Source organism: Ornithodoros turicata, unplaced genomic scaffold (genome assembly GCF_037126465.1).
Source record: "Ornithodoros turicata isolate Travis unplaced genomic scaffold, ASM3712646v1 Chromosome14, whole genome shotgun sequence".
Lineage (NCBI taxonomy): Eukaryota > Metazoa > Arthropoda > Arachnida > Ixodida > Argasidae > Ornithodoros > Ornithodoros turicata.
Window position 1 is genome coordinate 2658462 of NW_026999314.1, and position 25704 is coordinate 2684165.

At 45.7% G+C, this 25704-nt stretch overlaps 1 protein-coding gene across 1 annotated transcript in view; it reads right to left on the reverse strand.

Annotated features, from left to right (window-relative positions):
- LOC135372351 (venom metalloproteinase antarease-like TtrivMP_A) overlaps positions 1-20725 on the reverse strand; it is a 105434-nt gene extending 84709 nt beyond the window's left edge. Inside the window, exons 1-2 of the mRNA XM_064605980.1 lie at positions 20645-20725; positions 9184-9356 (exon numbers count right to left, since the gene is read on the reverse strand). Coding sequence (XP_064462050.1) covers positions 9184-9356; positions 20645-20684 — 213 coding nt within the window. The 5' untranslated portion in view covers positions 20685-20725. The remainder of the gene's footprint in view (positions 1-9183; positions 9357-20644) is intronic.
- Positions 20726-25704: the final 4979 nt, after the last annotated feature.

Genomic DNA, 25704 nt, shown 5'->3' on the forward strand with positions numbered 1-25704 from the left:
AGAACAAGGTACTAGCGGTGGGTAAAATTGCAACACTGCTAAACAAGTTCAGACATGCCATGATGACGTCACAAATCAAGAAAACAAGCACGCACACTCAGACAGCAGCTCAGGAATGCACAAGAAGACGTGCTTTATATGAATTTCTACTCCACACTCAGATACCAGCATTTCTGCACAAATACCTATAAATGCAAACAGCTTACTCCATCAATATATCGAGCAAAATGAATACTGACACTCAACATCATATAACAAAAAACGAACAAATTCAATTCTAAAGAACTCTCCTTTGCCAAGCAGCATTCTTCTGCTCTACCTGGATACTGACTTTTTCCCCTCACCTACATTCTTAGTAAAAGCAGTGAAAGGAAAGAAGAACCGCGAAAACTTATACGCATGTGTGCTCCAATAGCTGTAACTGCAAGAAACCGTAGCGCACGCTAATAAACTTAAAAAGAAAAAGACACCCATTTCTACCACCAGATAATTCTTGCATAATGCCACATACACAGCCGCATTGCCCTTGCGTAACGAAAGCACAGGACAGGGATACACAAATTCCTTAAGCGAGCAGGGAAAAGGCTTAAGTCGAACCGCTCAGGAATAATCGGAGAATCACCGCTTATCCCTATACGCGGCTAGCACAACATGACAGCAACAAGATATTGGCAAAGGGTAAAATTTGCAAGACACTACTGAACAAGTCCAGACATGCGACATTGCATACAAAATACTGGGGAAAAGGTCTAAGCCTGCGACAGAATATCATAGAGGATACACAACTTCATTTTTCTATTTCGCGTAAACTAAACGCGGTCTGCTTGGAAAACGACGCACAAATTTTCTTGCCGTCGTCAGGCACTCATAAAATACCCTGCCCAAAACAAAGACTTCACCAGGTTCGCGAGGCAATTCATTAAAAACGCTCCTCCTATCCTACAGATAGCAATGCAAACGTGACTAATAGCCTTATTTTTTAAACCACTATTTCACGCAATAGTACATAAATGTATCACTCATGTCACACGAAAAGGCAAACACTTACTTGTCACGTGGGGTCCCTGGTTCAGGAAAGCGCGCGCGCGCACACACACACAGACACACACTCACATTTTCACACTGACAAACACAAAGTCTATTTTCACAACCACATAAATCCATATTATTCCTCAGGTCAATAATTATCCAACCAGCGTCAAAACGGGGGGAACGTACATATGCCTAGACAAAACAATAGGTCTTCGTTCCGGATGTAATAGGATATCACCAGTCGATCGTCGCAAAGCAAAAAAGAAACACAGCATCGCAGGAATGCATGTTCGTTATGCATCCACCAAGAAAACGGTGCCGTGCCTCTGCGCAGCGATCATTATACAGGAGTGAATTCACTTCGTTTTCCTTTTATGTCCTTGCACCCATATATTTTGGAAGAATATTATAGAGCAGAACGGGTAAATGTGAACATCATTCACTACACACTGTAGCTCTCGTCATTTTTAAACCAAACCACTTAACATGTGTTCATAGGCCCTCACTAAATAGGTGAGCCGATAAGAACTCAAAATAAAATCTAATAAAATAATCATTCCACCATCGCTGGCTGCAAGTTTGGGTACCCAACAGAGCGGTGTGCTCCCATCAACACGCCTTGGGTTGGCCTTACACACCCGAAGCCTTTTTGAATACATTCTGCTGTCGCCGGAATAAAAGATTTACCGCGGGGGTACTACAATGTCAGCTCTGTTGCTGTTTAGGTGATAAAACATTGCGCTCGCTCGGGGTAACGGATCGCGCGCGTCACGCGTCCAAACCGCGAGAACGAGCCCGCGCGCGGCTCGCGTGGGGCGCGGTTCGGGTGTTTTATCACCTAAACAGCAACTGAGCTGACATTGTAGTACCCTCGCGATAAATATTTTATTCCGGCGACAGCAGAATGTATTCAAAAAAACTTCGGTGTGTAAGGCCAACCAAAGGCGTGTTGATGGGAGCACACTGCTCTGTTGGGTACCCAAACTTGCAGCCAGCGATGGTGGAATGATTATTTTATTTTATTTTATTTTGAGTCCTTATCGGCTCACCTATTTAGTGAAGGCCTATGAACACATGTTAAGTGGTTTGGTTTAAAAAGGACGAGAGCTACAGTGTGTAGCGAATGATGTTCACATTTACCCGTTCTGCTCTATATTATTCTTCCAAAATAGGTGGGTGCAAGGACATAAAAGGAAAACGAAGTGAATTCACTCCTGTATAATGATCGCTGCGCAGAGGCACGGCACCGTTTTCTTGGTGGATGTATAGCGAACATGCATTCCTGCGATGCTGTGTTTCTTTTTTGCTTTGCTACGGTCGACTGGTGATATCCTATTACATCCGGAACGAAGACCTATTGTTTTGCGTAGGCATATGTGCTTTCCCCCCGTTTTGACACTGGTTGGATAATTATGGACCTGAGGAATAATATGGATTTATGTGGTTGTGAAAATGTGAGTGTGTGTCTGTCTGTGTGTGTGTGTGTGCGCGCGCGCTTTTTTGAACCAGGGACCCCACTTGAGACGTAGGTGTTTGCCTTTTCGTGTGACATGAGTGATACATTTATGTACTATTGCGTGAAATAGTGGTTTAAAAAATAAGGGTATTAGTCACGTTTGCATTGCTATCTGTAGGATAGGACGAGGACGATAGGATGGAATTGCCTCGCGAACCTGGTGAAGTCTTTGTTTTGGGCAGGGTATTTTATGAGTGCCCGACGCCGGCAAGAAAATTTGTGCGTCGTTTTCCAAGCAGCCCGCGTTTAGTTTACGCGAAATAGAAAAATGAAGTTGCGTATGCTCTATGATTTTCTGTCGCAGGCTTAGGCTTTTCCCCCGATGAGCAGTATTTTGTATGCGATGTCACATGTCTGGACTTGCTCAGTAGTGTCTTGCAAATTTTACCCTTCGCTAATATCTTGTTGCTGTCATGTTGTGATAGCCGCGTATAGGGATAAGCGGTGATTCTCCGATTATTCCAGAGCGGTTCGACTTAAGCCTTTTCCCTGCTCGCTTAAGGAAATGTGTGTATCCCTGTCCTGTGCTTTCTTTACGCAAGGGCAATGCGTCTGTGTATGTGGCACTATGCAAGAATTATCTGGTGGTAGAAATGGGTGTCTTTTTCTCAGTTTATTAGCGTGCGCTACGGTTTCTTGCAGTTACAGCTATTGGAGCACACATGCGTATTATTTTTCGCGGTTCTTTTTTCCTTTCACTGCTTTTACTAAGAATGTAGGTGAGGGGAAAAAGTCAGCGTCCAGGTAGAGCAGAAAAATGCCGCTTGGCAAAGGAGAGTTCATAAGAATTGAATTTGTTTGCTTTTTCTTATATGATGTTGAGTGTCAGTATTCACTTTGCTCGATATGTTGATGGATTAAGCTGTTTGCATTTATAGGTATTTGAGCAGAAATGCTGGTATCTGAATGTGGAGTAGAAATTCCTATAAAGCACGTCTCCTTGTGCATTCCTGAGCTGCTGTCTGAGTGTGCGTGCTTGTTTTCTTGATTTGTGACGTCATCATGGCATGTCTGAACTTGTTTAGCAGTGTTGCAATTTTACCCACCGCTAGTACCTTGTTGTTATCTTGTGTTAGCCGCGTGGCGATGTCCGGTGACTCTGCTATTATTCCTGAGGTCTTAAGCCTTTTCCCTGTTCGCTTAAAGGAATTTGTGTGCCCTCATCCTGTGCTTTCTTTACGAAGGGACAATGCGGCTGTGTATGTAGCATTATGCAAGAATTATCTTATACCAGACGTGAGTGTCTTTTTCTTAGTTTATTGGCATATGCTTCAGTTTTTTGAAGTCAAGCACAAGTGCGCGCAATTTTTGCTGCTCTTTCCTCAAATCACTGCTTTTGTGCAGAAGAAAGTCGCATGGTAAACCTCAGAAGTGGGTTTCTCTGCTTGTTTGTTAGATGTTGTTAGGAGCTCTGTCTGTAACGCCGTACGTTAGGAGCTCGGTATGTTGAAGAAGTAAGCTGTTATAGGTATTCGTGCAGAAATGCTTCCATCTGAACGCAGGATAGGAATTCCTGAAGCACGGCACCCTCAGTGTAAATTAATTATTTTGGATGTGAGTCTGCTTCACTGCATGACAAGGCTGAAATGGGAAGAGAGAAAAAAATGGAGCGCTTCATTAATAGCGATCCAAGTAACAGGGCAATTATAGTTTCCATAGAAAGTAGAATTTTAATGGGCTCCTAAAATTATAGTTTTGTAGTAGTTTTTCTAAACTGCAATGCAATAATCATTAATATGGTGGGAATGCCATCATGTTCCCGTAAAGGCGTTCTGTCTAGTCCTCCGTCGAGCGCGAATGGAACTGTGCCCCCCGGCTTTCGCGCCTTTTTGCTCGCAGGTGTAGCCTCAGACAATGAGTATACGAGCATAGAAAGGGTCATGTATTACGTAAGCCTGGTGATGATGCTGAGTGGTCTCACTTATTATTTTAAAAAAGCAGTGGTAGTTTACTGGTGTGCTTTTTTGTTGAATTTTATTGAAAAAGTGAACATCATTAAGAGTCGGACAAAGGAAATCATCTTGCGATTCAATAAATAATAGGAGTCTTTGTCTTTGCTGCTGTCTTCTTCAGACAGGATGTGATGACGTCACGCAGTCTGTAGCAATGGATTGACGGTTACTCGAAAAAAGTGTAGCAATAGAAAACTGGTGTGTATTGTCCTGGACGGATTTATGATGAGCACTGTTTTTGAATAAGAGGAGTGCATATGCTTAGAAATAGTTTGATGTTGGTTTTCTGCTTTGTTCAAGTGTTTCTGTTTGCTTTTTCCCCCATTGTTGTCTGACAAACATGTGCTGACATGCCCTGACCTGTTCTGTCATGTTTTCCTTCTACATGTACGTTTTTTTTCTTTTTGACAAGGAACATTCTTGACGATAGTGCTGCCTTGAATGGGAATAGTGCTATTCTTAACAATTTTGCGATTAAATTAGTTCAGAAATCAACTGCAAGAGGGACAGATGCATGACTTTATAGAGGAGAAAAAGCATTACGATTCAGTTCCGTGCCTGGCTGTCGGATGGAGTAGACGCATCACTCTGCGCTCCTTGTTACTCGTACCCTGTGTTGATTTGTTGAGTGCCTACTCCTCTTATTAGCCATTGATGGAGTTACGCGTTAGGATATTTTGTTCTTTTGCAAGTCTCATTTAGTAAGACTTTGGAATTCCTACGTTTAGTTTTCAGGCATGGTGCTCTTCTGCAGTAGTTTCCTATGCAGTCGTTATAGAAGAATAAAGGAAATAATCTTGGGATAGTGATTCAATAAAATAGGTCCCCTGTCTAGAGCGTACGCGTCCTTGAGCCACGCAGGTGCATGATGACGTCATGCCATGGCTTCATTGCAGATTGACCTTGTCCAGTTGTGTCGACCGTGTGAAAAAAAAGGAAAAACGGTGTAGCCTTGGGAAAATGGGATGATGTCACGACCAATGAGCAACGCAAGAAGAGGGCGCAGGAATGCTCTTCTCTCTTAGCCTCTCGCAGGTGGTCGCCGCAGAGGGCGCTAAGAGCGCGCGCATGCGTAGCGGACGCGGCGCGGTGGCCCAGTCAGTTTCTCGCTGGCTGTCGCGGAGAGCAGACGCGCACTCGGTTGCTCCGCAGTCCCCGCGCTCGCTCAGTTTCTGCCTGGCTGCCGGATGGAGCAGTCGCAGGGGAAAAAGGTGAGTGATTTACCGATGTTTGCGCGTTGTTTTACCGTGCTCGTGTTAAGCCTTTTCTCGCCGTACGCGCATGTTTAGACTTGTTTAGCGGTGTCCCGAACAAAGCCTGTTGACGCACGTTTACCGTCGTATGGCTAGTGGTTCCCGCCTTGTGTTAGCCGCGTAGTGTTGTGATGCTGTGGTTGGGCCTTTTCTCTTGCATGCCTAGACTTGTTTAGCAGTGCTGCCATTTTTACATGCCACTAGTACTTTGTTGTTCTCTGTCTTTCTCGCATAGAGCTACGATGCTGGCGCCATCTGGTGTGATGCTTTGGAACTAGGTGGCCACTTGCCTCTGCAACCGTCGTGCCCCAGTCGCCCGCACCTGCGTGATTTCTTCAAGATGTCGTCGTTGATTTTCAAATAAATTATTTCCCAGTGTCTGCTGCCTTTCTATCTAGTTTTTTTTCTACAACCCGAGTTTTACATAGAAAATCCACGACAAGTATTGCATTGAGTTAGATTTTGCACAATTTAAAAATTTTTTAAATCTGATTTAAAAAATTTAAAGTAATTTTCAAATAATTTAAAGTAAAAGTGCAATACTTGCCGTGGATTTTGTGTGTAAAACTTAGGTTGAATGATTACTACTATCATGAACTGTTTTAGGCTGATGTGGGAGCCACTTTCCTTAATGTTACTTTTGATGGCAGGTTCTTGTCAGATTTTCTTGATAGGCTCTTCTCACGTTACATGCTAGCTCGATGCAATCCTGGCAGTTACCCCTGGATGTTCCTGGCAAGGCAACACCGAAACGGCCTGTCTACGGCAGTGTAACTATTTACGGCCTGTTCTTCTGCCCATTTCTTTACGTATTTCGCAGTGTTTCCGCTGTGCGTATGCCTCCGCCGACTGCCTTCTTGGCTTAAGCGGTGTGCCGTTAATGGCTTCAGATGATATACATATACGTATACTCATTGATTTCTTCGACCACGTTGGGCTGGTGCGCAAACGCCTCACCGTGTGAGCTTCTTTCAAATGTGGGCGACATTGCTGCTTGCTGTGATTCAGCCACTTTTGCTGTGAAGTACTTGAAGCAGCTTCTGCATAGCTGGCCCTTTCTGCTACGCCTTCGGCTTGGTCTGCTGGAACCAGTCTTTATGGCAGCAACGCCGATCTCCGAAGCAAAGCGAAAGTCATTTGTCCAAAGCACTTTTTACTTGTGTATGAGGCAGTAATCAGCGAACTACACACGGTCAGCGCTGTACAACGAAGAGTCCATTGAGTTAGGTGTGATGCCAGGACGACACACTACAGTAATGCAGATGTCTTCGCACACTCTGTATAAGGGCACTTCGTGCACTTCTGTATTCGAGAAGTGAGCGAAGAAGAGAGTGTGTCTTCTGTGTGTAGGCGAAACTTTGCGCAAGGTGTCTTCCGGGAGTTAATCCGATCAGGGCTTTGCCATGGTCGCAGCTTGTCGAACCGAAGAACATCTTGGACAGCGGCGCCAATAGGGCTGTTTCGGCAAGGTTCACAAAAGGCACCATGAATTAGCCTTGAGTGTGTGCGTAAGACACTACACAACAACACTTTCCTCAGTGCAATTTACCCCGTCCGAGGTCGTGGGGCCGTAGGAAAGGAAATGCTTTAAAGAATACTGGAAGTCACTGCGTCCCTCCTGCCATAATGTGGACAGTAAATATGCTTGTTTAGAATAACCCTGAACAGATATACCTCTTACAAAGATGTAAAATCATTCTGTTCTTCACGGGCTCCCAGCACTTACATTGCATGCAACCTGCAAAAAATGAGGGCACATCTGGTTGCTCCACAATCTAGATTCAGAGATTACACCACTGTTATGAACGCAAACGCTCAGAACGGTTTCAAGTGATAGCAATTACTTTTTATGTGAAGACAGAAGTTGAAAGTCCCTTTGGAAAATTCGATTTTGCAACACGCGGGACACGATGCCACCGCTTGAATCCGCTCCACGTATCGGGCTGGCAAAAAATCCACAGTGCGCCTACCGATCAAGTAAAAATTTTGATTTTCCTTCTGTGCATAGTCTAAGGAACTACCTACAACATATAAAATATTCGAGGCAAGTTTTTGGTGGGGCTTTTTAGACAAAGGCTTCCGAAATTCGTCATGTTTCGGTGGTATGGTGCTACTAAAAGAGGTGTCGCTTACGTTCCTGACAGATTAGAGCAACAAATTATACATCATTCGATAGCCCCATGAATTACAAATTAAACGGCGTAAAGCTCAATGTTATCCTATATTAAGCTATATGGTGCTTTTCGGCACTTTGAGTCAACTTTGATACTTTTTGCAGACAAAACCGACACAACACTGTCAACGCAGGATCCTGTTGTGCCCTAAGTGGTATAAAGCCAGATAAAGAAATTACCAGAATGCGACAAGAAATAGCTTTGTAGGGAACGCTCAAACCCGCATGCAGTTTTTTCCTCCTCTCCTATTTCCCGAACCGCGCAGCGCAGATGATTCGGAAAGCGTTTATTTCTCCTAACTCAGCGATGGCTTCAAGATATATTTTTTCTCGTTCATTCGAGACATCAAGTGTACCGGATTGTTCGAATTGAGACGGAACTAGCCTTGTGTGAACAGCCCTATACACATAAATATGCCCGTGCTCGGCCTATGAAAACTTGAGTGAAACCGGCCTCGTTGCCACGTTCCCTCCGAGCGAAGGTTTCGGAAAGACCGCCGCGCGAGAGACACAAGATAATTTCCTCCAAAGCCATTGCGATCTGCGACACACGCGCAAGCGGGATGCTCCGCCGCCAGCGCCGAGGGGGAAAAAATATGAAGAAAACAATTTTGCGGCGGTGCTGCCATCCCTCGATGGTAGCGCGCGAAAGAGCTGAGAAGACCCGAAAACTAAGGCTATAGCTGGGGGGGGGGGGGGATATGCGCTTTGTCTGAGGACTTTTTGAAGCACTTTTAGAGCAACAGGCAAACCTTAGCTTCTGCAGCACTTTAGGTGGCCATGTTCAAGTGTAAGGATTGAGAGCGCATTTCGGGGCGGGGGTATCGTTTAGCTAAAGAAATAAAAAAATAAGAAAGAGAAGGCGATCTGCCTGCCGAGATGGGCGGCAAGTTGCCACAGAGAGAGAAAGAAACAAAAAGCAACAAAAAGGAAAAATGAAAGAAAAAAACAGGACACAGCAACTAGACACACGACACATGGCGAGTTCGGTGGCTTTTCGCATTTCGGAAACTGAGAATCATGAGCAGGAAGCGGGAGTGCATTCCGAAACCATGCAGAGTCCCAGTTTGAAGTTTTGGCGGCTCTCGTACTGAGTCCTGAGTCTCGTCCCTCAAAAATTTCTCGCCGATTCGCTGGATTTTCGACCTTTTCATGATTGTATGACAGGCATAACAATGATAGGGTCTAGAATACGTTCCAGCCTCCTGTAGCTTCAGCGTTTGTGTGAAGGTACGCCTTGAACTGATGTTTACGTACAAGTTCGGGACGCAGCTGCCCATCTTCCAGTTCGAAAGTGAAGAGACCTTTCCCCAGGAAGTCGCTTCTGCGCAGGGTGAGAGTTAGGTCATCGTCGATGTGTACAACTTTGTGACCGTAAAGGTCCCTACTTTCCACCAGAGTTGGGTAAATGATCTTGCTTGCTGTCGCCCCTGCAAATAGTAAGACATTCATCTCTAGCAATATAAACGAATACCTCGAAAATGTATGTGGCATATGCATGCACAACATGTATATTATTCGGATCAAAGAAGAAACGATGTTCAGCAAATGAAGCGGAGTTTCGTGGCACAGTAGGAAAAGTACGTTGAAGACATGCTTACGGATGATTCAGCTGCAGAATCCAGAAACATGGAACTCCATTTTCGGACATATCGTGACCGACAGATGGTTATCTATAACATTACTCGGCCAGTAAATTAACTACCCCCAATTAAAGTTTCTATTTATACACACACACGCGCGGTCAGACATGGGATGATAGAAGTTCATACGGCGATCGCATAAACTTTGAAAAGACCACACATTATGTGGAAATTCTAAACCGCTGTGTATTATTTTCATACCTATACACTTGTGATGATGACTCGATGGACACCTACAGGGTAACAGCCTTTATTCTCGTCTAGATATGTACTAGTAAATGAAGTCGGATTTATTTATCCGTTCAACCACGACGCCATGAATAATGCAGTCAGCTCACAGGTTATGAGTGCTGTGTATGTGTCGCCCTTCTAAAGTGTTACCCAGCACTGCAACTACTCGACGACTAATGAGTTAGTGATTGACTTATTAGTTCGATGTTTATGGGAAACGCGAGAGCGCAGAATTGGAGCCATTCATTATCCAAATCCTTTCAGTATCCTCAGAAGCGAACGTACCTTGATATGTAAATTCCCGAATTTCGCTATGCAAATGAGCCGAAACCACAGCTACGCATTACTCGAGCGCAGGAAGAGCGACAGGCATTCCACGACAGAGGGCGATGTGCTTTGGAGGGATGCACCTGTATGAAGTAGGTGCTAATCTGATGGCCAGATAGACCGCCCTTCAGCGTCGGCTGCGGTGTCTGAGCGTTTTCTATGGGTTTTTCTCAGGGCCCAGGTGCTGCGAAGTCGGCCCAGGAGGCGCGATTCCCCTCTGCGCGATTCCCCTCTGCGATAATCGTGACGCTGCCCGCTTAAGCTTGTCCGACTACGGCAAGCAGTTCTAGCATCACCGCCACCACCGTTCTCCGGCTCCGTCGTGTCTTGGTCGTGTAAGGCTAACGACGTGTCATTTGTGTGCTTGGAAAATATACGTAGTTCTCGTTTCCTCTCAGTTGCTTGGCAAACTTCGAGAATCTATATGTATCAGGTTATGTGTGCTTCGAAAGGCGTTTAATAAGGACGATGGGTGACCGGCTGCAATTGTGCTATCTCGCATCTCCCAGAAAACATCTTTAATAATTTTTGCGAATTAATCATCCAGTAGTTGCGTACGCTGCCCTACAGAATGTCCGCAAGGTTATGTAACCCACCCGAAAAATTAAATGTATGTTGGTTAATAGGTATGACCTTTGTTTGACGGACATATCAAGTCCCGTCATGTGTGACTGATAGGCTCCTGTTGGGCTGGGGATTGCAACCGCATGCACATTTGCAGGTGTCTTGTGTGACATTCACCATCATCAGTACCCTTTGATCTTTAGTAGGTGTGAGAGAACCACGGCAAGGTGCGGATACACCTGGACTGCAGGCTGGAAGACCAACGGTCATGATAGAAAGTAGGAAAAACCTTTATGGCCTGTGAGTCGCCTGCACGCTAATCACCTCTATGGGGAATCAAGTGCTGGAGAATTTGAAGTGGGAATAATTGGAAGCGTTTCATTCGTAATATGCCTCAATTCGAAACTTCAATAAAGAGGACACGAATTCGGCGTCGCGAACAATCTGGGCTAGTGAATCGAGCTTAAACGGGTGATTCCATCTCAACTCAGGCAAGGTGCTCCGGACACAACCTTGCAGCTTACTGAGCGCCGTGACGTACGAATTCGCCTGACAGGACCATTGCTACGAGCAGGGTCTGTGCACCTGAAGTTGACGTTCTACGGGTGCCATTAGGACCACCAACCCAAGCTGCATTTATGCACGCCTGTTGAGTCGCTTTCGTATCGCAATTACTGCAATCCGTACACTTCATTTTGTCATCGTTTCTGGCACTGGTGAGCAATGCCTCCTTCAGCAGCATGTGACACAGTACGAGAAAGCACTTCAACACCCAAGGAGCAAGCTGCAGGAGCCGCGGTGAAAGATGCACAGCCTCCAGGCTTGCAACAGAAAAAAAAAGAACGAAAAAGCGAACTCTACAGCGACGTCAGCAATCAGGAACGGTCCGTGAACCCGCACAGAGTCTGAAAGAACCTTGCTGCATTTGTTAGCACCCGTGAAGAGGCTTTTGAGTGCATTGTTGGCAGGTTCCTTACTGCGCTAGAGGTCAGGTCTAAGCTATAAGGAAATCTTAGATATGGTCAAAGAAACACGTCACCTTTGTATCCTTTGGTCAATGTAAGCTGACATATTCAACCTTGTTCTTCGAGTGCGTTTGCTTTGGTACGCGAGGACGAAAACATGCAGAGTTGAAGGAGTGTGCATCTGAAGGCAGCAGGGCAAGTTGCATGGATGAAGTTGTAAAATTTTGTTGTTTAACCTCGTTCATAATCTAACTCGGTGGACATCAAGGTAATGTAAATAGTTCTGGGGATCTTAGAAACATTGTTCGTAGTATGGATTGCTTTACTGAGTAGTATAATAAGGTTTGGAGCTTATTGATGTGCATTTTGTGCTTTGCATTGTGTTATTTTGAATGTCTCAGGTTCACTGTCATGTGCATGTACCATGTACATGGGGCCATGCACACTTCCTGCTTCTTGCCCTGTCTCAGCCTCTGAGAATTCACCCTGAAGTCACCCGTTGTGCCCTTTCCAGTGCTGCCTCCTACATTCACTTATGATTTGCATGTGAAAGTTGCAGGTGATATACAGCTTTTATCAATCAAATCAATCAATCAAATAGAGTTAATTGTTGACCAAATAATATGCATACTAATATATTGGAAGTTATCGCCTGTGGTACTATGCCATACCTGTGTCATATAGTGCACTCCCACAGATCGTAGACCTTGTGTTGCAGTGACGTGTTATAGTGGAATGGACTAGCCTCTTTGAAAGCTTTCTTGTAATCCGAGCTTAAGTGGGTCCCTTATGGGATCATAAGTCCATGCGCCACACAATGTCCTGTACTATGCATAGCCTTGTGTATGATGGTCGCGGATTCTGTAAACGGCACGCTACCACACACAAAACATTTCAATGTTCGCACGAGTTGTCATATGTTACTATTTGTCATTAAAATTGTTATAACTGCACTGAGCAGAGGAAAACGAAGCGCGTGCAGCGAGAGGTTGGAAAGGGAAGCAAACGGAAGTCACCGACGTCACAACTTACTCCGACTGTGGCGTAACCAGCTGCCATGAGTGACGTCACAATTAAGTTGTCTGCACAACGGATGAATGCCGCTGACGGTCAAAAGACGGCGTGGATTTGAAGACGAGGTGCCTCATGGGACTTTCGCTGCCTTTTGGGTTATTCCATGCCAAACGTCCCAGAGGTGACGCTCGACCCTCGTCGATTTTGTTATAAAAATCAATACGCATTCATTGCTTGCGGAAAACCAATAAAACTGTGACTGACACGACAAACAGGTCAGGAGAGGAAGTAGCCTTTTTAATGTATCGGTGGTCCTAAAGCCAGGGCCGAACTAACTCCTCTCGCGCCGGTGGCGCGTAGCTTGAACCGACCGCGCGGGACGAGAGTTGGCAATGGTGCTGCCACATCACTCCCCCTCCCCCATAGAAGAGAAGCCTGGGCGATAAGAACGGCGTAGAATGGGGCTCCAGGATACCGTTTTGGGAGGAACGAGAGCAGGGGTAGTAGCCGTTGCGACGCTTTGCGGATGGGTGGTGGTGTCAGGGCCCAGGTCACCTGGCAGGGTGAAAGTGGCCAGTGACGACGCGTCGACGTGGGCCGGTTTGAGACGGTCGAGAGATACTGTGTCCGGGCGGCCCTGGATGGACAGTCGGTACCACTTAGGGTGCCGTTCCAGGACGAGGTAGGGGCCGTCGTAGTGTGGTTGCAATGCGCGTCGGACGGAGTCGCGCCGAACGAAAACGTGCGTTGACGTCGCGAGGTCCGGTGCGACGAACGTATGGCTTCGAAGATGACGGCGGGTCGGGGAGGGCCGGATTCGGGACATGGTCGCACGAAGCTTTGCAAGAAAAGAAGACGCATCCGACAGATCGGGAGAAGCGGCAGGCTCGAAGAATTCAGATGGAAGCCGAAGTGGAGTGCCGTACACAAGCTCCGCGCTGGAGGTACCCAGGTCTTGCTTGAAGGCGGTGCGGATTCCGAGAAGGGCAGTTGGCAGGGCATCGAACCAGGATGCGCGGTCTTGAGTACACGAGAGAGCGGCCTTCAGATGACGATGAAAACGTTCGACTAAGCCATTTGCTTGCGGATGGTAAGCGGTAGTTCGTATGCGATGTGTTCCCAGAAGGTGCAGGAGGTCCGCGAAGAGGTGGGATTCGAACTGTCGTCCATGGTCAGTAGAAATGGTAGCTGGCACGCCGAAGCGGGCTACCCAACCGTGGAGAAAGGCTCTTGCGACAGTCTCAGCTGTGATGTCGATGATGGGTATTGCTTCCGGCAATCGGGAGAAGCGATCGACGCACGTCAGGATGTACGAGTGGCCGCGTGATGGTGGTAGAGGTCCTACGATGTCAATATGGACATGAGAAAAGCGGGCATCGGGAAGAGGGAAAGCGGTGAAAGGCGTTGTGGTGTGCCGCTGCACCTTGACACGCTGGCAGATGAGACAACAGCGGGCCCAAGCCCGCACGTCGGCATTCATGGCCGGCCACACGAAGCGTGCGGTGATGAGCTTTTGGGACGCGCGAATTCCAGGGTGGGCGAGGGAATGAATGCTGTCGAAAATTTGCCGTCTGAAGGATGATGGAACGAAAGGTCTTTCTCTACCAGCTGAGGTATCGCAGATCAACTTGCGGGGGGAACCGTGAAGTGGGACTTCCGCAAAAGAAAGGGACGTGGAAGAGCTGCGAAGCTGGCGAAGCTCTTCATCAGATTCTTGCTCCTCAGCCATTCGGACGTAATCAATGTCCAGACGAGGAAGCGAGGTAGCATTGACGTCCATTCGAGAAAGTGCATCGGCAACTGGGTTGTCCGCGCCCTTGACATGACGGATGTCGACGGTGAATTCGCTGATGAAAGAGAGTTGCCGGGCCTCTCGGGGTGTATATCCGTTTGCTCCTTTGGAGAGAAAGGCGAAAGTGAGCGGTTGTGGTCCGTGAGGACGTGAAATGGCCGGCCTTCCAAAAAGTAGCGGAAGTGACGGATGGCGAGATAAACCGCTAGCAGCTCACGGCCGAAAGTGCTGTAGCGAGCCTGCTGCGGCGAAAGCTTCTGTGAGAAAAAGGCAAGTGGCTTCCATTGGTTGTCCACGAACTGTTGCAGAACGCCGCCGACAGCAATGTCCGAGGCATCAACCATAACGTTGGTGGGAGCGCCGTGCTTCGGGAACATCAGCACTGAGGCATCTGCCAACGCTTCTTTCACCTTGACGAAAGCAGCGTTAGCGTCCTGGGACCAAGAAAAAACAGCACTTTTCTTCTGAGGCGTTCGCAGCATATCCGTCAGAGGTCGTAACGCGTGGGCGCATGATGGGATGAAACGCCGGTAAAAATTAATCATCCCCAAGAATTCTCGCAGTTGGCGGAAAGACGTTGGCGCTGGGAAATTCCGTACGGCTTCAACCTTCTTGTCCAGGGGACGAATACCTTCGCTGGTGATGAGGTGGCCGAGGAACTCCAGGGATGCCTTGCCGAATTCACATTTAGCTGCATTGATGACGATTCCGTACTTCTCCAGCCGAGAGAAAACTGCGCGGAGATGAGTCTCGTGTTCTTCCGGTGAAGTACTGGCAACCAGTATGTCATCAATATAGGCGAACGCAAATGGAAGTCCTCGCAAAACCTGATCTATGAAACGCTGGAAGGTTTGCGCAGCGTTACGCAGACCGAAGGGCATCCGAAGGTATTCAAACATACCGAAGGGTGTTACAATGGCAGTTTTCGGGATGTGTGAGGGCTCGACCGGAATTTGATGATATGCCTTGACGAGGTCTATCTTGGAGAAAAGGCATGTTCCGTGCAGATTACAGGCAAAATCGTGAATGTGCGGAATGGGGTACCGGTCAGGGATGGTAACTTTGTTCAGCGCCCGGTAATCCCCACAGGGCCTCCAGTCGCCCGTGTTTTTCGGCACCATGTGCAGTGCAGACGACCAGTCGCTAGAGGAAGGACGAACAATACCGAGTTGGAGCATGTGCTCAAATTGCTTTTTTGCGATAGCGAGGCGCTCTGGTGCGAGACGACGAGGTCGAGCGTGAACGGGAGTCCTGACCGGCCGTGGAGTGGGACCGGAGCTGAAGAAGGAAGTGCAGTCTGGGAAACGGCGTAATGGAACGCTGGATTCGCAAGGGCTGGCGAAGGGGCCTGTCCAGGAACCTGAGGTGGCGGTGACCGGGGGACGGCTAGGGTAGGAGGAGATGCTGGGGCGGGAGGTGTTCCGGTAGCCATCCTACCGAAAAAATTCTGTGCCGCAAAGGTTCAGAAGTCGTCCAGATCACGTTCGGGTCACCAGTTGTTGTGACTGACACGACAAACAGGTCAGGAGAGGAAGTAGCCTTTTTAATGTATCGGTGGTCCTATAGCCAGGGCCGAACTAACTGCTCTCGCGCCGGTGGCGCGTAGCTTGAACCGACCGCGCGGGACGAGAGTTGGCAATGGTGCTGCCACAAAACAAATGTTTTGTTGTCCTTATGTGTCTGTTTAAAGTTACCGGGTTAGCCCTTTACCACCCCTGCAGTCGAAGCATGCACTGGCTAAAATTATGGAGCATAAGTGTTTTCATGTCGCAGTAAGGGAGAGGTGCCCATCTACCTAGCTGAGGGTCGCAAATATTCCGGTTACTCGCCATATGTGTCTTCAAGGGGGTGCTAAAAATGCTTCGAGAAGCGAAGTTTCCCATTTTTCTGGACTACGTCGCTAGGAGTAAAGAGACAAAACTGCTTTTAACGTTCACATACGCATGGGCACTACAAGCCAAAAAAGTTTCGTTGGGAGGCCAAACACAATATTAGGAGAAAAAATACGCGAAGATGGAACTTTGACGAAAATACAGCAACTTTAATCTGAAACAACGAAAATGGTGGGGCGCAGAAATAGGTACAGTGAAAGCTGGAAGAAAGTATCATGCCAGAGGAACAGAAGGAGCAAGTTTAAAAACATATAGTTTTTGATGACGGAGACAATATTTTTTTAAGTTCGTGTCCTTCACAGGCAGCACGCGCTACCGTAACAGCTCTCTCATGCTTTGAGCGGCAGCCCATCGAAAGTACACTGTTAGCAGAAAAGGTATATAAAAGGTATATAAAAGGTATAAAAAAGGTATAAATAAGGTCTAGAGTACGACATTTATACCTCATCACCACTGTCTATACCCTGTTTAAACCATGTGTAAGGTATAGATCTCTGATTCTATACCTTCCGCGGCAGCTGAGGGTATAAAAAAGTACTTCTATGTTACGATTATACCTTCAGCGTTTTGTATATCTTTTCTTCCGCAACATCTGGGATCACATTAATTTGTAACGGCGACTATATCATCTCAGTTAAACAATAAGTTGATTTAAAAACATAGTAAGTAATACAGTAGCATTCTAATTATATTGGGTAGTGACATCTTGAAGCCAATTGTTTGATCCCAAAATAAATAAATTTACACGCCCTCACTTCTTAAGTTGCTTCCCGGGCGAAGGATGGTCTCCACCATGTTTAGCCGCGGTGTGTTGTATATATGTATCTGTTCTCCAGCAAATGCTAAGTGCTCCTGGAAATATTTTGCTAATATTTGTTGGTGTTGCTTCTTGGTTTCCAATTTAATGCTAATTGTTACTTAATTTCTTTCCTCTCCGATTCACATCCATGCTTTGTGAGTTTGTGCGCGAGTGTCTCCAGGTATTTCTTTTTCTTTCTTTTTTTATCGTTCCTTTGGTCCTTTTTTTCCTCAATATTTGTGGAAAGCTGCGCTGGGAAGCCGCCACTCGGATATGACGCTGAAACACATAGAATATTACCGTTTTCTTCAATTATACCCACAAGGTCTTCAACATATACCCTCAAGGAGGTATATCTTTATACCCTGAGGTGCAAATAATATACCTTCAGGGAGGTATAAAGATAGTATACCTTGAGGAAGGTATAGCGTTTATACCTCAAAAGGTATGCGCCCTGGGACAAGTCGTTTATACCCCAAAAGGTATAAATTTGTCTAACAGTGTACACCAGGGGCGCGATGCTCAACTACTCGTTATTCCGTACCGCGCGATACGTGCTTGTATGGGATTCGTTATGATTCGTCACGAGCTTCTGCGTGATGAGCAGTCGTGTCGTTTGTTTGAAATGACAGTCTAGCGGAACAGTTTTAACAGAGTTGGAGCGAGTCAACTCTAAATAATAACGATAACGGCATCTTCAATTGAGCATCGGGTCCTGGGTACAGCGTGGGTGTCGTCTGCTACGAGCAGGCAGTGTGATGTGATTGGTTCATTCACTGGGAAAAACCGTCGGAAAAGACTGCTTTCTTGAGTAGGACGTAAGTGCGGCGCTTACTGTGTACTTGCCTCTGTACGACGTAAACAACGAGAATTAGCCGAGGGAGGCTACTATCATGAACGACACAAACACATAAGCCTCCGATGGGCTCACTGGTTCACACAAGTGGCAAGTGCGTGTGCCGGCAACGGACACTGCACTTTAGTACCTTCTTTTCAAGGAACTGTCTCGTTTTACTTACAAACTCTTGCGAAACACAAACTACTTTGGAGACCCCGGTTGGCCCACCCGCAGAATCAACTATTTGAGGGACCGTTGCGAGCTTGCTTTTTCTGGTAGGCGTTGCGCCGTTCCCTTCTGGCATGCCCAAACCCGGGCCCTATATCGGAGAAAGTTGCAACGAAGTGTCAAGTGACGGTAACGTTGTAAGTGAAACCAGGTCAATAAGGTCAAGTGAACAAAGTCAGAAGGCCGCGGAGAGCGTGAGAGCATATAGTGACGGTAGCCGCGCTATCTGCGCCCTACCCGAACATCAGAAATCATTTTCTCCGCTATAAAAAAAATATACTTTTTGGAAACTTGCTCCTTTTGTTCCTTGAGCATCTTACTTTCTTAGAGCTCTAACTGTACTTTTTTCTGCGCTCCACCATTTTTGTTATTTACTGTGAAAGTTGCAGTATTTTCGCTAGAGTCTCATCTTCGCGTAATTTCTTCTCCCTGTCATTGTGTTTAACATCTCAACGACACTTTTTTTAGCTGCTAGCATATCAACGTTAAAAGCAGTTTTGTCTCATAGCTTCTGGCGATCCCGCCCAGAAAAAACGCGAAGCATTGCCCCTCGAAGCATTTTTCGCACCCCTTTACGGTGCATAACGAACCAGAATATTTGCGACCATCCGATAGGTAGATGAACACTTCTTCGGTACTGCGGCACAGAAACAGTTGTTGCATTTAGAGTTACGGCTAACCTTTGTTTTAGTGGTTTTTACCAAGTAATAAATTCGTATGAACTTTTATAACAAAATCGACGAGGGTCGAGTGCCTCCTCTAGGTCGTTTGGAATGGAATGACCCTTTTTACGTTTGGCTTGCACCGACACATTCAAGGCTGCACTACGCAGCATTCTTGTCGCAGCCTGACCATTCCAGCTGAAACCAGCCAGAGGTGTAGTTCGACCCCCTTGTATTCCGCTGGAAGAAAAGTGCATTCCCATAGGCGTCTGTACGTAGGATATAAAGTTTCTTTATCAACCTTTTTCTTTCTTTTTTTTTTTTCAACATTGGGGGCTCCTGGAAGTTGGCCAAAATGGCTCAAACATGAAAAAGTGTAGTCCGTTCCACGCTTCCTTATAACACCTACAAATGACATTTCTGCGCTTTCTTTGCCTGGTGTTTGATGGGAAGGGTCGATCTAGCTTCTCGAAGGGCGTATGGAACGAGAACAAATCTTATAACGGCGTGAGAGTTCAAGAACGTAGCGCGTTTTGGGTCAAGTTTACGATTAATTTTACCCAAGTTAGCATTCTCGCAGGAACCCGAGATTATTTGTGGTCATAAATTACTGTGTAGAGATTTGATTCACGCAAAAATCTGAAGCAGATCTGTGTTCATTCCTGAACTAAACGATCGAGATTATCGGCCATTCGTGAAAAAATGTCACTTTTCTGATAGTATTTTCACGTACTTGAGATCGTCTAGGACGCGAAAGACGTTGTACAATTTGTAGAAGAGACCCTCTCCCATAAGGCATCGAAATTCTACAAGTGCGTTTTTCGTTATACGATAACAAACGTTCGTCACAATACTCTGCTGCAGATCAATCCTTCGTCGAGGTCGTCGAGGACGTAAGAAGCGATGCCCTTGTGACCGTGTCCTTGATAAGAGACCCTCCCCTTTTCGACTTCGAAAGTCTACAGCTGTACATTTTTACGGTAGAAAAAAAAATCCTCACCATAGTGAGCTGGACGTCATTCGATAGTTGAGGTTGTTTAGGAAGCAGAAAAAAAAGGAGAAGAAACAGCGTCTTCGTGGAAGACGTCCTCTCTCATAGCATTTTGAAAGCATTTTGTGCGCTGACATATCTTTTGTTCTGGCGTAAGAGCAACTACATGTGTAAATTTTCGGAACTGGAAAGAAGGTGGTCTCTTTTCAAACGAGAGGGACAGAAAGACATCACAGCACAATGTACTGGAAGTCGAGTGCATTAGGGGTGGACGGTATGTGTCTTATCAATGTTCTGTAGTTTCATGATTCTGTTCAAGGCATTTCATCTACCCGTCCACCCCTATTGCACTCGACTTTCAGTGCATTTTGCTGCTTGGGGAGCTTCGAGAAAACAACCGGATCCGCCCCTGGCGCTCACCTTCCTGCCTTATCCACAAAAAGCGATCCAAGATATAGAATGTCGGGAGTTTGTTGGCACGGTCTCGTTAACAGCCTTTTGAAAAAAAAAAAAGAAAGAAAGAAACGAATGTGTCTACGGCACGATAGATATTGATGGGTTTGTGTGCTGTCCGTTACAAGAAGGAACAGCGCACGGGCAAGAACAACGTTCGTGCAAACCTGGCTTTTCGACGATTGCGTTATCAATCTATTGATTTTAGCCTTTTTTTATGGCATTCATAAATGGACGCATCGTTGTATTAGATGCATGCTTCTTGCGCTCTTCCCTAATTAAAATAGTATAATTGGTCCGTTGATTGGGTTATGCTTACCTGCTAAAGAAAGGATGGCGAGAATCACGACCGCTGTCATGGCTGTAACATGTGCCGTTCTTGGTAATAGCTCTTGTGTGCGTGCTTTTGTAACATCCACGTGGAAACCGAAATGTCATCCATCACGTGCCTTCAACTGAGACGTGAAAACAATTCCACGATGGTCCCTGACATTCTAGTGGCCTAACGAGGGCTATGCATGTCATTTTGCTCGCATATTGTTCTCGAAGATGTTTCACCTTTAGTTTGTTCGCGAGGGAGAAGCTTGTTTGCAGTCGGTTACGACAGTTGCTCTGACGTATTTCGGATAAAATCTGTAATGAACCTCGAAAGTTTGTGTGACAAATGTCACAACATTCCGGCATGTGTGCATTACACGTCACGAAGTAAGCAGCATCCGAGTGTGAAGGCAGGTACATCGTAGCGCGCTTTCATTTCTTGTCATCACTGATTTTATCATTACACGTAGTTGTATCACTATGTTACGTTTACTTAAGTGAACGATACTATATCTCTTTGTTGATCACCATCTCTGCTTTCCAAGATTCGGTTCTAATTTGCTGCTTAGACGGTCGCATCCGTTCCAATCGACTTCGAAACTACTGTGTCGTCATGCAGTAGAGTAACGCGGCGTCTGGGCGGCGCCTTTCTCCTATGAGCGCCACCGTCTCACTCATACGCTTAGGGAATGACATCACGCCCCTCTGCATCTGCAGAAGCACTGCTGATGTTTAAAATTCAGCCACTTCATATCTAAAGGATGGTTTAGAGTCCGACGGAGCGGGTCGTTTAACGAAGCGCGGCGCACCGCCGCGCATTGCGAGCCGCTGAGTTCATAGTCCGACGACATTCGAAGAAACTCGGCGTGGCGTCAACGCGCAGTAATTCAGCCACCGTCGGGGGAGTAGGGCATTGCCCAACATCTGGAGAAAGGTTCCAGCGAGCTGTGCACGGCGTGGGCTCCGGCGGGCTCGCATTTCCCAACACGGTGTCGTCCATTGAGCTTCTTATCGAAGTTAAAGGGAGGCTTCGCAAGGATTCGAATTCGTATTCATTGGACCTTTTTCACAACAGCTTATACGTGTGTCCTTGAGGCGCCGGAGAGGGTTATCTCCGTCTTCATTAGATAGCGCAGTATGGGAACGACAAAAGTGGGGACCGGTGGGGGGACCGCACGAACGGCGCGAGCTGGTCGGTCCCACTCCCTGCTGGAAAAAGCAGACCCGATCTCATTCAGGTGCCGCATCAATTTCAATGAGTTTCAATGAGAATTTATGCATCGTATTCATTTAATGTGAATAAAGCAGGTATTTCTCATCCTAGTAATGAGAAGTGTTGCGGGAAAGCTGACTTTATGTTTGAACGCGCCAACAGATGTTGTGGTGAAGCAGTCTTCCAGGGAACCAGGAGCTCATTTGTCCAATGAGAACTAATGACTTTGAATGAGAACTGATGCACCCAATTCATTTAATGTGAATAACGCAGGTATTTCTCATTGAAGTAATGAGAAGTGTTGAGGGAAAGCTAGCTTCATGTTTCGGCGCTCTAACAAGTGTTGTAGTCAAGAAGATTCACAGAAAATCAAGAACCAAATCAAGTAATTAGTTCAGTGGGTGCCAAAGAGAAACAATGATTTCCAATTGAACCAATCTGAGCCGACGTGTCGTGCAGCGAAGATCCTCTTCACAGAAGAATGAATCGGGCAATTGGTTTAGCATCGAACCATCATGATCACTGTCTCAGTTGTTAATGTCTGATAATGTTGTCTGATGTCTGTTAATCTTTTTCCAGGAGGCAAGAGGCGACAGTGTGCTCTTTCACGCTCTCACATTGGGGACAAAGAAAAGACGGGTCTCCGAAGATGCGCAATGAACAAAATAAAGAAGAAAATGGTGTTCCTTCACGATTTTTCTGCGGACGATCTACCGAACGCATTTTTGTTCTGAAAACGGCTACGAGATCAGGTCACCGAAAGGAACAGATGTTCTCATTGGGACAGCTACGTATATTTTATAATTAAAAAGTTAATTAACGATTTTTTATGTAATTAGTCATTTGACGGTCGAGCAACATTTGACCAAGAACGCGCGCCGGCCCAGAGATGATAGAAGTGAAAACAGCATGTCTATAGCACTTATAGTTTTTTTTATGACAAATCTGTATCACCTAAAAAAGACACCCTGTATAGCAAAACATCAAATAATGTACACTTGTATGTGACAGCTGTAAGTATACCCCAAACAAGAAAATCTCAAAAACACGGTCCATGACATCGTGTAAGAAAGATTGATGTTTATAGCTAACGTTATCTCAGAAAAAAGAAACTGCCAGAAAAGACGTCAATGGTTATCTCAAGGTTGTCGCACTACTAATACAATTAAAAACTTGAATGATACATGCAATGAAAGAAATTTTACCAAGAGAAGAAAAACGGTTTTTCACAACGGCAGTCATCACTCGTATTCATCACTTGATCACCATAAGCTGCTCATTTACTGCTATGCGCATATGTCTGCATGCCAACACTAGAAGTGCAGCTATTCTTACTCACTGCGAAACATAGCATACTGTTTCGTGTGTTCCGAACACTGTTGTATTCCAAAAGTGTCAGTGAAATTATTGTTTCCTGACCCTCTTGGCGAAAGCTAATGCGAATAATCTCGGCATATGATCCGCCGTTTAGACAAACTTTCTTGTTGTTTGTCCTCTGACATTTAATATGATCTGTAGTGGAATTGGACACGACGCCTTTGGCGATCATTCGCTTGTGAGCGGTGGATGATGAAGGCAACACTACCGTTGCATTTTTGAATATGTGAACGGTCTCGAGCCCTACACCTTTCCCAAGTGCCCGTGCAGACGAAACCTAAACATGTTGCAGCAAATGGTTCTTAAACAGTTGCGCAGCATAATCAAAGACAAATGTTTGACCTTCGTAGCGGCCACTGAAATAGGGCACCGAGAGGTCCAAAATTGAACACACTTTTTTTTGCAATGTGAGTCAAACAATGAAAATTGAAGGACACTGACGACTTGCAATAGAGAAGCTGCATTTCACACGCAAACTTAAGAATGAGCCTAGAAAAAAGGAAAGAAAAAGAAAACAGCCTGTATCTACTGTAGAACCAGTCTGGAAAAGCCATCCTAGGCTGGAACGAGACCTCCCTCGTCATCCCTCGCCGAGGCAGTTTCCATGCTGGGTCAGTGCACGTTCAATTTCCATTCTGAAACCATCCCACTTCCATTCGAAAACCAGAATAGTTTAATGCTGGATTCGACCTGGAAATGGGATGTTCCAGCGAGTACGAGTACAGCAAGAGGTGTGCTGGTGACCCGATATTTATCCATAATTCTCTGAACTGCCTTCATGATGTGCCATCATCCCGCTTGCACTGGACGGACTTACTTTGTTGGACAATTAAACGAGAAAGTGCTACTGATAAGTGACGTTCGTGATTTCGCATATGCGTGTATCAGACTTTGCCTGCCTCAAATTGTGTGACACATTATCTCGTTATAGTGTTGTCACTGTTGCTGCATGTACACTGGATATTTGAAGTATATTAGCTTCCTTTTTCATGCACCTTCCATTCTTTCTGTTAAATGAGTTTGCATAGATACTGTCTTCATTTGCAGCCAGACTGTCTCACATTCTTCCAGTAAATCTTCCAATTTATTGCTCATTGTCACTATGCTATTTGCTATTGTCAGCCTTTTCAGCTTCCTCGTGAGACAGTTTATCTTGAATCAGTTGCTTCAACGCGATCTGATGTAAGTTTTCAGTAAGGATACCCTATATACATCGGTGAACTTAAAAAAGTTACAAACCTTTCCATTCTGAGGCCTTCCAAGAGCTATATTCTCTGAAGTCCCTTGATGGTTTCGACAGAGAGCTTGGTGGAGTCATTATTCTTCTCCTAATGATGATTATTGTTTGTTTCTTGCAAACATACAGAGTGTTCGTTTTTATTCGCTAGAGAATTTTTATTAAAAAGTAGTAGAGCAAAATAGACGTCATTTTTCCAGTTGAGTTGGCCAGGCGAACAATCGCTAGAAGAAAATCATGCAACCATATGGTCACTAATTCCCTAAAATTAATTAACTATTTAATTAGGGGACTTCGCGCAAAGACGAAATAACAGAACGGGATCTATTCGGCATCGAAAACAATTTCATGTGGAGAAAAACACATAAACGCGCACGTGCGTTGAAATATCTATCGCTGAATTTCGATATGCAAATGAGCCGAAACAAGACCTAAGCACTTTTCTGGCGCAGAAAGAGCGACTTGCAACCCACGTCAGAGGGACACGTGCTTTGGAGCGCTGAAACTGATTGATGTAGGAGATAATGGCAAGATAGACCGCTCTTCGACCCGGATAAGGCGAAGGTCGCATCATTTCTGCGTTTGCAAACTGCGTATTTCTTGTTTCGGCTCATTTGCATAGCGAAATTCAGCGATGAACATTTCAACACAGGTGCGCTTTTAACGCTTATTTACACGTGGAATGTCTTTCAACGAGGAATATATTCCTTTCTGTCTTCTCGCTTTTATGCGAAATCCCATAATTAAAGAGTTAATTAATCAATATTAGGTAATTATTGATCATGTAGTTACATATTTTCTACCAGAGAATGTTCACCTGTCCATATTACTCAGCTGCAAAAATGGCGTCTATTTTGCTCTGCTAGTTTTTAAATAAAATTTATGTGATGAATAAAAGTAAGCACCCTGCAGAATGCTTCTTTGGCTTCAGCAGTCATGTACCTGTGACAGTCCGTACAACGCCCAAGAACACCGTGTGCATGTAATCGGGAACAAATCCAGGCATAATTTCAAAATGTGGTATGTTTATTAGTGCAGCTGGATTTAGATCCGCAGACATTAGAGGTTGTCCTTTAATGTCTGCTGCATATCTCTCACTGCTGGTGCATCTGTCGATTCTAATGGGGTGATAGGGTCCATGGCTGAGGCATAGTACTCTCCTTCATGGTAGCACCAACTACATCCACAATACCCGTGAAACCCGACATTCTTTTGCATGGGGGGCAGAGATACG